Genomic DNA, 17,189 nt, shown 5'->3' on the forward strand with positions numbered 1-17,189 from the left:
TTCAAGCTAAAGCCTCATTTTATCAGTTACCAGTAAGTAATTTGAGCTTGTTTCATTCTAAAACATTGTTTTTTAGTTGTTAATGCAGCCCGATCGCCCGTCCTCTCATATGCGTTTCATTAACATTATTTAATAAACAGCAATGTTTTAGAATAAAACGTGCCAAAAAATTTTATAGCGAGCCCCAAAAAACGGTTAACTTTGGAGAAAAATTACAAAAGACCTTCTTTTGTTCCCAATGATCCAAAGAACGTAAAATAATGTCTACACGGGCCGAAAAAATGTATTTTTATAATTTCTTTTAATTTTTTTTAAATAAATGTAGCAATAACTCCGAAACTATGGCATTTAGGTATAGAGGATATAACATAAAAAATAATCAGTATATCTTAAGGACTTCGAAACGCAAAAAATATACAGGGTGTTCTATTTGAAATAAGAAAGTTCATTAGATTTCCAGAAAAACGGAAACTCTGACAACAATGTAATTATCACTGTAATATCGGCTGCATTAGAAAACCCCTACTTACTAAAACCTCTGAAAAACGTGGAAACCGTTTCCGAGATAATTGAGGGTTTTTATACATAAAACTCACTCTATTTATTATAATAATTTATAATATTATATTATTACGCATTAATTGGTTCAATATTTCAATGCAACAATTTGAACTTTTTACGATAAAATTTGTGAATTAGTCAGTACTCTCATTGTATATTTTGAATCTATAAAAAATACGACTATATTAGTTGCAATAAATTATCGAATTGATAAGATACAGTGGTTCGCATTTAAGATGAAGACACCCCTATGTTTCGGCTATCAAAATATATACAGATTTGAAATTTTGCACAGTTATACAGGTATAGGTTGATGGTTCACAATTTTTAAAATAGTCAACTGAACTTTAAATTTTAAACGCGGCCTACTGCGAATCCACAAACAGGGTGAATTTTAGATATGCGATTCGATTTGCTTTGCGTTACAGATATCGATAAAAGTTATTTGGAAAAGTTGTTCCAAATATTATTATAACCCCACATACCAAATTTTATGACAAAATTCACAATTTTAGTTTTTTATCAGTTGTTGTAGTGAGGATCCTAAATCTTAAAATAGGCTGTCCCGAGATGCATCTCGAGACAGCCAAAAACGGTTTTTTCGATTTTTTCGGTCTTTCCGCTCAGATGTTAAAAATTCTGCCTTTGCCAGTTAAAAGAAATGCAAAAAGTACTCAAAAAAATTCTATTTAAAAGTTGGCCAAATCATATTATCATAACATAAAAATTTTTTGAAAATTTCAAAAATTTTTCCTGAGAAAAATCTGAAAAAAATTGAGTTGTTTTGTATTTGAAAGATACAACCTCTTTAATTTTTTCAGATTTTTTTAAGTAAAATTGCGCTCACAAAAAAATAAAACCTAAAAATTCTTCTTTTCTCGATTTAAGACGTTTTAGGACCTGTAGGAAGCTAAAAATTTGCATGAGGGCATAATTTTATATCCTTTATCGAAAACATAACTAGCGGGGCTGATTGGTGCGGGGACACTTTTGACCATCTTATCCCGCTATAGCCTTTGATGGGAAATACTTGATGGGAAAAACCGCAAGAGACGTTACAGAACTATATGTAGAGCTTGAAAAGAATGCGAAACAAATAGAGCTGGTCGTCAACGTAGATAAAACTAAGCCCTAATTCAAGCAAGGAACCAACGCAACTTTAGAACAGAATTTAACAATAGGCGACGCTAATATAGAAGTAGTCTTAGAACAGCTCACATAACGGGGTATCCAGATAACTGAGAATGGCAGCGAGGAGGAAGAAATAAAGAAACGGATAATGCTTGCTAACAAAGCATAGGTACTTCCCTCTGTCGTAGGCATTTGGATCCAAAGACATCCATAGGGAAGTAAAGTTTAAAACATAAAAAAACCATCATACGGCCAATAGCAACATATGGTGTAGAATCATGTAACATGGCTGAAAAGACAATAAACCTTATTACTACTTTGAAAGAAAGATATTAAGGAGGATACTGGGACCCATTTGTGACAATGGTATGTGGAGAATAAAATTCAACCATGGGTTATAGCAATATTACAGACAAAGCAATATAGCCTCTATAACCAATTATGTAAAAATACAAAGATTGCGCTGGGCAGGACACCTAATAAGAATGGATAACGACAGAACACCTAGTAGAACGATTAACGACAATATGGTGGGACATCGGCCAGTAGGAAGACCAATAAAGAGGTGGATAGACGATGCTAAAGAGATATTGAGGGTGGGCCCATCTTGGGCTGTAGCGCCATAGGTGAGATAATTTATTATGCATTGATTTTTTCTTATTTCGTCGGTATACTGCGAAAACCAGGTAAATGCCGAAATACCGAAACCGAGAAAAAACGTTTTTAAAGTTTAGTGTTTTATTTTGAATTAAGAGGACAACTTGTGGTTTGATATTCGGTATTCCAGTGAAAGATGCATATATCAGAAATGATATTCTATCATTAGTTTGAAAAAGTTAAGACACCTAGCTGATTAAACCTAAATTTAAGATGCATATGCGGTCAATTATCTGGTTTTACCTGTAAATATAAATTAATCAGTTACCCTTAAAATAACACATTTATAACAAATATAAACCAAATATAATATTTTGTATTTTTTGTGATCGGAATATGAGGCTATAACTAGTTAATAACAATGTTTTTAAGGGATTAGTCGATAATTATAACATTTAACTGGTTTTTCCTGAACATTTTATTCAGAGCTATTTGTAGTTATATGGATATTATTTACATAAATGATAGGCAGTTTTATAGAAAAAACAAATTTATTTTGGACGTGTTATAGTTACAAGAAAATAATATTACTATGCGTATTACTCGTCAGATTAGTCACTGAAAGCAGGATCTGACAAGATGTCATTGGCATCGTAAAATACAATACCACCTGTATATTCCTCCTATATCACTCCCTTGTCAAATAGCTGTAACAAATCTGTTTTTTTGCTATGCTAGTTGGCGAAGTTCTATCATAAAGTTGCTTAAGTTTTTATCGACTAACATAAGCATGCTTATGTTACATAAGTATGCTTATGTCAGTTGATAACCCAGCTTGCTTTTTTCTTGTCGACTGCCGTGCAGTATCAATAAGGAAATGAAGCTTGGTGACGCGTCATAATTGAAATGGATTCTGTTTGTCCCTTCTTTCACGAATATCACCTTTTTATCTTTAACCACATTATTTTTTCGCCGTTTTGGTCTTTTGTTCGGTTTTTAATTAGAGTGTGTGACAATTTTTTTAAACCATAAAAGTCGTAGTACCTATTTAAAATATTAAATCTTTACACTTGTATGGTTCTATACATACTTTTTATCACTGAGCTTTACATTTTTAGTTTCCCTTGCATTTTGAAAAAAACAGACAAGTAATCTGGCATACCATAGAGAGACCTGATTTCTAGCGGTTTAGATGCTGCTATGTATATAGAGTCAACTTCCATACAACCTACTCTAAAACTTCCCGACTCTAAAAATTTATGTTACGATACTGTCCTCCGCAGGTATAAGAAAATACACTTATTTCACTTGCTTACATATTCTGGGACACATTTTGATAAGTAGTTGAGTACCTATAATGCTTTCTATTTCAGAACTTCCTCGTCTACCGTTAATTTCTGACCAGGCAAAACGGTAAGCTACATTGGGTAATACGGCTTCATTTACACACAAATTGTAGACTCATAATTTTCGGGAAGAATATATGAATTGTCCAGTTAATCTGGAATCTGCAGTATAGCCCGTAGATCGAAGGTGATTGAAACCTATATTTATTGTTGATAAGAGCTTTTCTTATCATTTCGTTTTTCGAGATTCCATACTTCTTTTTTTTTTCTGATGTTGTCTGTAACTGTTTTCTAAATCCGGTTTCTTAGTTGGATTCGTCATATCATAATATGATAGGGCTAATAAATATTATTTATTACAAACTAAACATTGATCTTATTTAGGACAAAAAAAGCTTAAATTATAGTCATTAGAAAATATTCTTCGGTATGTAATTTCGCTAATACCAGCTGACAATCATTTATATAAAGAAAGTTGATACATTTTCCTTATACTCAAATTTTTGTCCAAATATCTACGCTTCGAATTTTGGCGAATATAATGTGGGACCATGGTTGGAAAAGACTCAATAGGAGCCTTCACAATTTTTCGATTTTTATTGCTCGTTTTATTTGGCAGTTTTTGCTTGCCTCTTTTGCCAGTATCTGTATAACAACATAGAATATCAATTTTTCTTACATCTTGCATTAACGACGCTGATATACAAAGTGTCTTACAAAAAAACTTCTCACATACCTGTACCTCTTGACCATTCAAAGAAACATAGTCGATACTATCGATTTTACCAGTCGATATGAATGAGAAATTTTAATAAAATATACATGTAAAATGTATTAAAGACATTTATCACCTTTTTACTGAATATGGTATACAGCAGTAGAAATATATTTTTGTCCGGCAAAATAATAGATGTGCGCTTACTTGGTTTTACATGCAACAGAACTTTAATTTTCTGGAGGTAAGTAGCGATATATTGTTTTACTTGAAAATAAAAGTTGGTTATGTGTAACTTATTTGTTTATCATACAAATTATCTGCTAAGTGGTAAGTCATATCATTTACTGGGTTTTACCTGTATGCAGAGCGTAAAAAGCTGAGAATTTTGGTATACTTAACTCAATATTTTAAAATTTGTCATTTACCTGGTTTTCGCAGTATACCGACGATTTAATGGATGATCAAAACGTTTAGCACTGTTTTTTGTATCCAAAATAAAATCATTCTAAAAAATATACCCAATTATTCTGTCAAGATAGCCAGGGCCACCAAATACCAAATGTGTTGAAACGTTTGTTGGGGACTCCCTTCAAGAAACTATTCTGGCAACAAAGAGATGTAATAAATTAACAACGCCTAAATCATCTGTAATATGTTAAGAAGAAAATTCTAATAGCTGATATATTATAATATCTAAAATTGATAGTTGAAAGTGAAGGCCAACAAGCAATTGAACTTCGTAAATCATTGGTTTTCACCCAACGTGACGTGCATTACACCATTAATTCGATCAATATGGCAATGCTATTATAGCTATTATATAGAAGGAGAAAAATATGAGTTGCTAAAAATTATTATGCAAGGAAGGATCCAAGAAAGAAGAAGCATAGGAAGAAGACGCATCTCCTGGCTGAGGAACCTTAGAGAATGGTTTAACTGTAGTTCATTATAACTATTCAGAGCAGCAACCAAAAAAGTGACCATAGGCTTCATGCTATCCAACCTCCGATAGGAGAGGGAACTTTAAGAAAAAGAAGGCAATGCTATGGCAGTGAAGCATGGGTCCTGAAAGAAATTTCAAAAAAAAAACCCGACATAAATTCGGAAGAAAATACTGAGGAGAATAATAGGACCTGTGAGGGATAATAGACCAGGGTGGTGTTTTCGAATTCATTCGAGCATATTCCGCATGCGAAATTAGAAGAATTTCGTTCGAAATCAAGTTTATTGTATTTTCGAATACTTCGTGTACGAATTTTTTCGTATACGATGACTCGAATGGCTATGAACCATTCGAATTTGGATGCTCGTATACGAATTGTTTTGTTGTTGTCATTTCAAGGTCATTTTAGTTGCCATTGATAGTTGTAATCGTTTTTGTACACAATATTTTTACATTGAACTTTCTTTTCAATGGCTGGTTTAAAATAATTTTTTAATAGAAAGAAAAGACATACCGTACGATAATGCATTGAATTTATAACCTAACCTAACTTTATGTACGTATTCTAGCACTGGATCTAAGCTCTAAGCTTGACATATGACACCGTTGCCATATCCTCAATTTTTTCATACTATCCCATTATATAAATTTATTTAAAAAATAGTTTGAAACACCCAAAAAGTAAGGTTTTGAAAGGTAAATAGTAAAATATCAGTGTAAATTCTCAATTTTTTCATACTATCACAGTACATAAACGTGCATTTAAAAAAAGTTTTGAAACACCAAAAAACTAGTAAAATATCAGTGTAAATACTGAATACAAAAATAATAATAAACAGAATAGTGGACTTTGCAAAACCGACATTACTAATATTATGCAAGCTTAAGATTCGAATCCAGCTAATATTTTGGCTATTTTTTTTTAATATTGTGATCATACCATTGATTGAAATTATACAAGAAATAAACTAAAAAAGTATGGCAACACTGTGAATCTTTAGATGAAGGGTAAGCCCAATGTTGTTCGAATTTGCGGTGTTGCCGGTGCAAATTCTTCTCGTATACGTAAAACATTTTGAAGGACGTTAAAAAATACAGATTCAGATTCGTATACGAAATTTTTCATTCGAGATAACTCGTATGCGAACAAATTCGATTGAATTCTAAAATACGGCCCCAGGACTAATCTGTAAAAAACGTGTATTTTTGGATGTGAGAAGTGGCATTCGAATTTTTGCAGATAAAGTTAGATGACACCTTCAGTAATAATACTTGAATTATAAAATTGAAAAATAAAATATTTAAAAATTTCGATAAACATCGATTTTTTTCTGCTTTCTATGCTTACAACATTAAAACGGTTCGTTTTGGAACAAAGTCGTAGGGAAATAAAATAAAGATAATTTAATTTTGTATGATACACGACTGGTCAAAAATGTCTTAAGGTATTACCTTTTCTGCAATATAGCAATAAATACAAAATAAGGGGGCAAAATACGACTGTTGTTATTCAATGTTTCTTAACCACTTTGGTGGCACTTATAACCTTAGTAATTCGCTTAGACAATTCTTATAACTTACTTAAACGGTCTACCAAATTTCATTAAAATCGACCTAATAGATTTTGCATAATAAATTTGCAATATAAATATCATTAAATAAGTTCGAATTTTTTAAAATCTTTCTAAACAAAAAGTAGAACATTTAGAGGTTGGCTAATTTTTTTACATATAAAGAGGTGCTCTACCTATTTAATACACTTTACAGAATTAAAATCGGATTATTTAAGGGGCTTCAGCAATGTTTTAAAATTATAACAATTTTTTGGCTTATAAAAAAATAGCTTTGTTTAATAATAAAAAAATTAATTTTTAGCAATGCAAATAATTAAAATCGGTACAATTTGACTTAAACTTTCAAATGCTGTCAGCAGAATTGCTATTTTATTTTTTAATCAAAAGTTATTCTCGTTCAGAAATTGCAATTTTTCGATTTTTTTAATGTTCCACCGCGTTTTTGCAAGAACATTTTTTGCTTAAAATTACCCAAGAAATACAAAAAAATATTTTTTTTTGGGAAAAATTATTATTTATTTTGCGAAAAAATGATGTTATGTAATTCCTCAAGTTCTTTGTTTATAAAAATCTTATCGACATCCGGATCAACTGTTACCCAAAAAATTCGTGTTCTACGGGTCAAAATACATAAAAAATCTTGGTAAGTTTATCTAAATAAAGGAGCCCGTAGCACCCGCTCCTGGACACAGCACTAATTTGTTAATAAGCCAAAAAATTGTTTATCATTACTGAGGCTGCTTAAATATTCCGATTTCAATTTTGTAAAGTGCATTAGATAGGTGAAGTGCTTTTTTTATATGTAAAAAATTTGACAAATCTTTGTATGTTCTAGTTTCTCTTGTGCAAGATTTTAAAATATTTTAATTTTTTAAAAAAAGTTTGGATTGCAATATTATTATGCAAAATCTAGTAAGTCAATTTTAATGAAATTTGGTGGACGGTTTTCACATTACAAAAGTTTTTTAAGCGAATTAGGAAGGTTCCAAGTGTAACCTAAGTGATGGAAAAACATTGAATAAAGACAGGCTTGTTTTGACCCCTTATTTTATATTTATTGCTATTTTGCAGCAAGGGTGTTAAATTAAGACATTTTTAACCAATCGCATCTGATATAAAATTTAATTATCTTTGTTTTATTCACATACGACTTTGTTCCAAAATGAACTGTTTTAAAGTTATTAGCAAAGAAATTAGAAAAAAACGAAATTTTTTGAAATTTTTAAATATTTTATTTTTTTTTATTAATGTTTTGGGCATATTTGAAAAGAGCATAAGTCAATTATTATTAACGAAGTTATCACTTAACTTTATCCGCAAAAATCCGAATGCCACCTCTCACATCCATCTAAAAACAGATCCTTCCTAGTCTATAACGGAATTTTCAGAATTGGATATAACAACTAACTTTATCAACTATATAGGGAAACACTCCTATCAGATTTCATTAGAAGAATGGGAGAGAATAGGCTACCAAAAAGAACACTGAACGCTAGAATGCAGGCAGGGTAAGAGACCGGTTGTAAAGCCAAGAAAGCGCTGGGAAGACACAGTAAGCAGCGACCCACAAGCACATTTAGGAGTTCGTGTATAGAGAAAAGCAGCCACACACAAACAAGGATGGAGGCAAAAAATAAAGGAGGCCAAGGCTCAATTTGGGCTGTAGTGCTATAGAAGAAGAAGAATAAAAATCTAGTAACTACTCTTAATTATAAAACAAAAGGGATAAGGGTAGGATGCTACATGCAAAGAATGGATTTTATAAAAATAACCTTCACTTACCTGCAAATCCTGCAATAATTTGGGGCAAAAATTTCGCGATTCTTGTAACTGCCACATGTTCATTATGGAAGGTCATGTCGGTACCAGAAACTAAAAACAATTACGATGGTTTATATTAGAAAAGTACTGTTTACAGTCACGTTCGTTTATATAATGGAACGACGTATATGAAAGAAAAAGCTATTAAAAAATATTAAAAATATATTTTCCTGATAGTAAAAATTTAGTACAGCTATAAAATTAATGGTTTTGTCACTACTAGTCAGTGGGAGTAAGAATAGGATATTACCTCCGAATTCTATCCTACTGCCTGGATTTTAATTAAATTTTGGAAATAGCCTCTACTTATCTCCTAATTCAAAGTCTACCCTATGCCGATGTGCGCTTTTATATTGGGGTGGTTACCATCCCTTCTCGGGGGTGATTACCACCCCTTCTCGGGGGTGGATAATTTCTTGGTTAAAATAAACACGGAAGTGACTAGAGAACTTAATTCTAAGCAAAAACTGTTTTCAACAGTTTTTGAGTTATTTGTGGTTGGAAATTGGCCATTTTCATTGAAACATAACACCTTTTCGAATGGTTTTTTGCGAATACCTTAAAAACTATGCATCTAACTAAAAAAACAATATGAAAGATTTTTGTATCTTATAATAAAATTTTTGGTGCATCTATAAATCGGTGTATTCAACATGAAATAACAGAAACGGTTGATTTTTAGGTGTATAATGCTACCAATACCTTTTGTAGTACTTGAAAAGGCCTTTAAAATAAGCAATATTAAAGGTCGATTACATTCAAACTAAGCTAGATATGCTGCAAAAAATATTGATAACTAATGTATTTTCAGAAAAAATGAGAAGTTTATATTTGACCCTTCATCCACACAGAATTTTATTGCATCACTTTACTTCTACAATATCTTTTATTATAGTGTTATTTCTATGTTCAAAAAGTTGGACGGGTTTAAAATGAATGGTCTTTGAAAAAAAATAAGATCAATTTATAGAGCGCATTTTAAATTTTCTTAAAAATTTTCCTTTTTTTACATCTAACTTGAAAATGATAAGTGATACAATAATGAAAAATAAAAACAAGTTTTTTACCTAATAAAACCCTACATTTTTGTGTGTTATCTTTTTTCGTATCTCTTATCATTTTCGAGTTACATAGAGAAAAAGGAAGATTTTTAGGAAAATTTAAAAATGCGCTCTATAATTTGATCTTGTTTTGTTCAAAAACCATTCATTTTAAACCCGTCCAACTTTTTGAACATAGAAATAACACTATAATAAAACAACGTGGAATGAAGTAAACACTTCTGTTGTATATAGGTATATGAATTTATTAAAATTCTTAAAATTTATCCACAAGGGAGTGGAAGTACAAAACGTTTTCGGTCAAACTGACCATCATCAGTGTAAATGTCCAGTGTACAAATAATTGTAACTAGCCACTTCAATAGGTGTAAAAACCTCTAAATAACATTATTGCTACATTATATGCTATATAGTAGTCGACATTAAGTCGATGTCTTAAGATTATGAATACCACATGTGGATGTATGTCATCTTTGCTCGGAAATTGCACAAGGTTGTTGTGATCAGGTGAAAGGTTTACATCCAACTATAATAAAAAGTTTTGTAGAAGCAGAAGGATGCATTTAAATTCTGATGGATGAGGGGTTAAATATACTTCTCATTTTTTCCTAAAATACAAGAGTCATAAATTTTTTTGCAGCATATCTCACTTAGTTTGGATGTAATCGACATTTAATATTGCTCATTTTAAAGGTCCTTCGAAGAACTACAAAAGGTATTGGCAGCATTATTCACACAAAGTCGACCGTTACTCTTTTATTTCAAGTTGAATACATCGTTCAGCATGCACCAAAAATCAAACTCTTCTCACCTACCATAACTCTTTTCGTATTATAACTAGAAGATTTATGAAGAAACGAATCTCTTTGTTTGTTTATAAGCTACAAAAATATTTAATATAGTTTTTTCATTCTAGTCATAGTTTTTAAGGTATTCGCAAAAAACCGTCTGAAAAGGTGTCATTTTTCAAAAAAAATGGCAAATTATCAACCACGAATAACTAAAAAAGTATTGCGTTGTCACAAAAAAATTATAGAACAGTTTTTGCTCAGAATTGGGTTCTATAACTACTTCCGTGATTATTTTAACCAGAAAATTTTCACACAACCCAGAAGGGGTGGGAACCATCCCCTAGATAAAAGCGCTCATCAACGTAGGGTACACTTTATTTCTTGAGCTCTTCTCTACCTATTGTAAAAATATCACGTAAAGCGATGTAGTAGGATGGAATTCGGAGCCAAATAACCTCATCGACTGCCCTAGATGTAGAACAGCATGCAGTAGAAAAATAACGCAACAAAAACTGTTACATATTAAGATGTCCAAAATTGTGTATGTAGCAAATATACAATAGAAGATTATTTAAAATTCATATTTTATAATAAAAAACAATCTGAGGTTACCTTATAAAACTTAGCAAGATATATACAGAGTGGGCCAAATAAAAGGAGCCACCCCGATGTTTGGCAGTATTTATTAGATTTTAAGAAAATAAAAAAACAGGTCAATTTTTGATCTAAGGGGGACACATTTTTACGGTACAAACATCTGTCATTTGTCAACTCCCTCCCTTCCACTTCCCCCACCCCTTATTTTTAAATAGGGAATAGGGGTCGTGTGCTAGCTCATTTGAAAGGTTATTCAATTCTATATTCAGTAATATCAACATCGACTTACAAATGTATACAGGGTGTCCAAGAAAAATTATTTTGAATTAAATTAATTGACACAAAAAGAAGAATGTATGTAATTTATTTAACTCAGAACACATTCTACTGCTGACAGAAAGCGGAAAAAAATGTTTTTTGATAAATAGACACTGCTTTTTGCTTAATTTTAATGTTCAAGCTTCCACCCATCTGCCTCTTGGTAGGTTGAATATTGAATTTAAGCAACAAACAGTGTTTATTTATCAAATAAACATTGTTTTCTGTTTTTAATCAGCAGTAGAATGTATTCTGAGTTAAATAAATTACATACATTCTTCTTTTTGTGTCAATTAATTTAATTTAAAATAATTTTTCTTGGACACCCTGTATAAATTTTTATGTCAATGTTGATATTACTGAATAGAGAATTGAATAACCTTTCAAATGAGCTAGCACACGACCCCTATTCCCTATTTAAAAATAAGGGGTGGGGGAAGTGGAAGGGAGGGAGTTGACAAATGACAGATGTTGGTACCGTAAAAATGTGTCCCCCTTAGATCAAAAATTGACCTGTTTTTTTATTTTCTTAAAATCCAATAAATACTACCAAATATCGGGGTGGCTCCTTTTATTTGGCCCACTCTGTATAGTCATCAGCTCTTTATGATTTTATCACTCAGATAAGAAATATTGCAGGTTACGAAGCGATCAGACAATTTAATTATTTCGGCTCCCTCATCAATAACAGAGAAGATTGCGAAGACGAGATCCGTCGACGCATCACAATGACCAGCAACAGTCAAACTCACAAAAATATGTAAGAACACTGGCATTACAAAAAACACAAAATTACGCATTGTTTGGGCAATATGTGAATTAAAAAATGTTGCTCATACCATGGAAAGCATATCGCACAAATAATTCAATACAAGAACAACTTAACAAAAAAACTAGACTCACCAAAACTATCAACCAAAATATACTGATATTTTGGACATAAAACTAGAAGGAAAGGTATGGAACGAATGATACTTGAGGGCAACGTAGCAGACAAAAGAGCCAGCCAGGAAAATTTCCAACCCGATAGCTGTACCAAATAAAGGATCTGACTGGTTACACATTCTCCTAAGCAAACAACATCCACATGCGAGAGATAATTAGACAAAAAAAATAAAACAAATTACATGACGCCACTACAGCCTTACCAAAATGAAAAAAGGAGGAATATTAGCATATTTGAAATAATTTTATTGGATTCCGTAAAGATAAGGGATCAACTTTATATGTATTATATTGTAAGGTATTTCTGAGCAAAATTGGAAAGCTGAACGTACGTACAGAATAACCCTATACTAAAATCACAATAAAGATGCACTAGAAATAAACAAACCAAGATACGTTAAATTTACGAGGAAGACTTACGAAAGAAGTAGAGCATAATTTCGGATTCCATTCGAAAATCGATTAAAAAATTATTTCGAAAACTGTAATAGTTTTGTCTTTTCTCTTGTACTATATTCTTCATTAATCTTTTTAGTTCTTTCTTACTGGTCATTACATTGTTAAAGATTATCTTCTGCATATATATTTTGAATTTTCTGATGATTCGATGGTCTCCTCCATGCCCGTAGGTAGTTTAAACAATCAAGTAGAAAATCCCTATTATAAATTTCTTATTCTTCCTCTATACAGGGTGAGTCACCTCTAATGGGACGGAAGATTACAGCGAAATGGTAAAAGATTTGAAAAATAGTTTAAATGAGTAGTTTGTAAGTTAATAAAAGCTACATTTTAAAATTACTTTGAAATATACAGGGTGTCCCAATAAATGGCGGCGTATAAAGTTATATTTTTTCTTATGGAACACCCTATATTGTATTGCATTTTTCAATTGCCCGCAAAAAATAAGGTATAGTTTCAGAAGGCCTATACCTATGTACAGAATGTTCTGAGTTATGTTGACTTTTCTTAAAATGTAAAGTTGTAAAAGAAGTCTTATTCTCAAGTTATTTAAGAAATTATAAAAAACTACTTTTACATCTAAATAGTTGGATATTGGTTGAATGAATTCCATGATTGATTATTACACATTTATTGACAGAGTGTTCCAAATTTACAGTTTCATTATTGGATTATTCAATGTGTCATATGATGCTTATTTTAAATGGTACATAAACCATTATACTAAACGAAGTCACCTCTTTCGAATAGTATATTATGGATGTCCTATTCCTAAGTCTAGTAGTTTTTGCGCAATTTAAAATTATTTAAATTCTTAATCTGTATATCGATTTTAAAACAAAAGATGTATTTCATTGTATGACATCGTCAATTTATGACAGTACGGTCTGGTAATTACTAAAAATTTAAATATCCGTTAATGATATTCAAATTTAATTGTTCCTAAAAATGAATAATCACGTTATCTACGAAAGAGTAGACATGGTGCTTTGCATTGGGGAGTGTTTGCAAAATTGTATCTTACCTTCTAAAGTTTATGATCAAAAGTATCTTGATTGAAGACACCCAAAAAAGGACGTTTTTGAGAGATTCAATAGATTCTGTGCTACTGGTAATCTTGCATACAGAAAGTTAAAAAAAAATAAACCAGTTATTTGTGATGATGTCAAGGAACTTGATGTCCTGCTTTCTGTTACGGAAAACCCAAATACTAGTAATGAAAAACTTTCGGGTGAATTGTAAATCAGTCAGACGACTGTTAGAATACTTAAGAGAAACCACTATTATGCGTATAAAACTCAACTACACCAGTATTAGACCGAACAGAATTATTATGATAAATATTTAACTTATCGTTTATGGACTTTAGACTTTGGAGAAGATCCTGATTTTATTTAAATGTATTGTATACAGACCAATCTACCTACTTTTCATAATAATGATCTAGTAAATAGACATAATTTTCATTTCATTATGATACAGTAAACAAATATTTATTTCGTACAGTTTAAAAATCGAGAGTGACTATAAATATTATTTTTAAAATAAATTTTTACCGTTTAAGGAAATTGTAAATTACGCAAAAACTATGACCCCTTGTTATAGAACATCCCTACAGCATTCGAAAGAGGAACCTATGTCTAGTATAATAATTTATTAATTTACATGGTGTTTTATTTAAAATAAGCATCATATGACACACTAAATAATCCAATAATGCAACTGTAAATTTGGAACAACCTGTAAATAAATGTGTAATAATCAATCATGAAATACATTAATTACAAAATAATCACCAGACCGTACTGTCATAAAATGACAATGTCATACAATGCCACTAACTAACTACATCGTAGTAAAAATTGATTAAAAATCGATTTACAGATTAAAATTTTTAATTATTGTAAATTACGCAAAAACTATTAGACCTAGGTATAGGACATCCATATACCATTAGAAAGAGATAAATTTGTTTAGTATAATTATTTATTAATATACATGGTGTTCCATTTAAAATAAGAATCATATGACATAATATTAAATAATCCAATAATTAAGCTCTAAATTTTGAAGACCCTGTAAATAAATGTGTAACAATTAATCATGAAATACATTCAACCAACATCCAAATATTTAGATGTAAAAGTAATTTTTTTATAATTTCTTAAATAACTTGAGAATGAGCATTCTTTTAAAACTTTACATTTTAAGAAAAGTCAACATAACTCAGAACACTCTGTACATAGGTATAAGGAAGCTTTATGAAACTATGCCTTATTTTTTGCGAACAATTAAAAAATGCAATAAAATATAGGTTGTTCTATAAGAAAAAATATTACTTTGATACGCCGCCATTTATTGGCACACCCAGTATATTTCAAAATAATTTTAAAATGTAGATTTTATCAACTTACAAACTACTAAATTAATTTTTTTTTTCAAATATTTACCATTTGGCTGTAATCTTCCGTCCTGTTAGTGGTGACTCACCCTGTATGAGCAATTCTGCTTGTTCATTGGCGTATTGATACCTCTATGGAAGGTTGTCACTTCACCTTTTGCGCGGTCGGTCGATACTTCATCTACCGATTGGTGATTTATCTCTTGCTATTTTGACCACATGTGTGCCCCATTCTGCTTACGCGGTTATTCTTTATTTCTATTCATTCTTTTTTCCTATTTAGTGTCCATTCGTTTATAGGTACATTGTACGTTACATTATCTTCTAATCTCTCCACTTCTCTTTCGATCTCTCAGCGTATTTTTTGTAATTCTTCTCAGTACTCTCATATTAAGTTCTTAGATTTTTAAAGTCGTCAATGAGCAGCCAAAGCGAACGGTTGTCTATGTAAGAAAAAGCTGTGATAAAACAAACCCGGTTTCGCTAATGAGTTATTCGAAACGACAACAAAATAATTATTTTATTGTGTCTAAAAATTCGTGAATGTATTTAAAGTTTTTAAGCAAAGCAATTAGTTATTGCGGATTTTATGAGTGTTTTTATTTTATTAATAACATTTTAATTTTTAACGTTAATAAGTAAAAGAACATTCGCTCATTGAAAGCTGTTAGCAGCGAGTTATCGTCAGCAATGATGTTAGAGATTCCAGTGGCGTATCAACCGAGCAGGTAACATGAACAACTTTTCAATAGGCTTTTATTCCCAACCAAATTATGAACAAAATGTAAAAACCATGGCTCCAATGATCCAAAATCCTATACAAATTCCCACTTGTTCCCAACAACCTAATGATTCACTACAAATAAACTAAACAAATGAACAAACAGCCAGTATTGAAGAACAGCAATGGAATGAGGTTACCGGAAAAAGATTAAGAAACAGTCCAGAAATGCCTAAAAGTAACAGAAGACAAACAAAACTTGGTGAGTACTGGTTAAGTAAACCTATAACAACACAAAATCAATTTGAAGCACTAAGTTCAATAGATGAAAGTGACAGTTTGGAGGACACAGTTAAAAATACAGATGCAAAACCAAAACCACCTCCAATATTTGTATCAGGCGTGCAGATCTGAAAGCCTCTTATCGATCTATTGCAACAAGTAGCAGAAATTGATTTTATCACTAAAGCTATCAACAGCGAACAAATAAAAATTCAACCAAAATCAGACAAAGCATACACCGCCATAATAAATGCTCTAAAAACAAAAAACACGGACTTCCACACTTATAAACCTAAAAGTGAAAGACACTACCGAGTGGTTTTTAAAGGCATGCACCCCACGACAAATGTAGAAGAGATAAAAGAAGATCTTAAAACCAAAAACCATAATGGTATAAATATATGGAATATACTACATAACCAAAGAAAAAAATCGCTGCCTATGTTCTACATTGATCTAGAAACAAAAGATAATAACAAGGACATCTAAAACATTAAACAAGTAATTCATTCCTAAAGACCGGATTATATGTTTTTTGCATATCGATAACCATCAAAGATTCAATCAAATGTTTCAGGATGTGGACGAATTATGATAATTAAAGGCGTTTGACACTAATTTAATTTTACATATTTAGAATATTTTCGGTTTTTTAACATATTTTGATGGTTTGAACATATTTTCGACCGTTTGACATATTTTGGCATATTTTTAATATATTTTGGCATATTTTAACATATTTTGGCATATTTTGACATATTTTTGGCTGTAAACAGCTTGACACAGTACACAGTTAACCATGTAACAATGGTTAGGTTTATAAATGATGCTTTCATGAACTTTTTCCTTCCCGACATTGTTCCAACTAACAAAATCTTGCTTATGGTTTCCGATGCTGCGTCATACATGGTCAAAGCTGGCCA

General features: G+C 31.2%; 1 protein-coding gene across 3 annotated transcripts in view; it reads right to left on the minus strand.

Annotated features, from left to right (window-relative positions):
* The window catches only part of LOC114328486 (facilitated trehalose transporter Tret1-like), a 100,329-nt gene that overhangs the window by 14,894 nt on the left and 68,246 nt on the right, over positions 1–17,189 (minus strand). For all 3 annotated transcript variants that reach the window (XM_028277343.2, XM_028277344.2, XM_028277345.2), the window contains exon 2: positions 8,653–8,742. In XM_028277343.2, the coding sequence (XP_028133144.1) occupies positions 8,653–8,742 (90 nt within the window). The remainder of the gene's footprint in view (positions 1–8,652; positions 8,743–17,189) is intronic.

Source organism: Diabrotica virgifera, chromosome 2 (assembly GCF_917563875.1).
Source record: "Diabrotica virgifera virgifera chromosome 2, PGI_DIABVI_V3a".
Taxonomy (NCBI): domain Eukaryota; kingdom Metazoa; phylum Arthropoda; class Insecta; order Coleoptera; family Chrysomelidae; genus Diabrotica; species Diabrotica virgifera.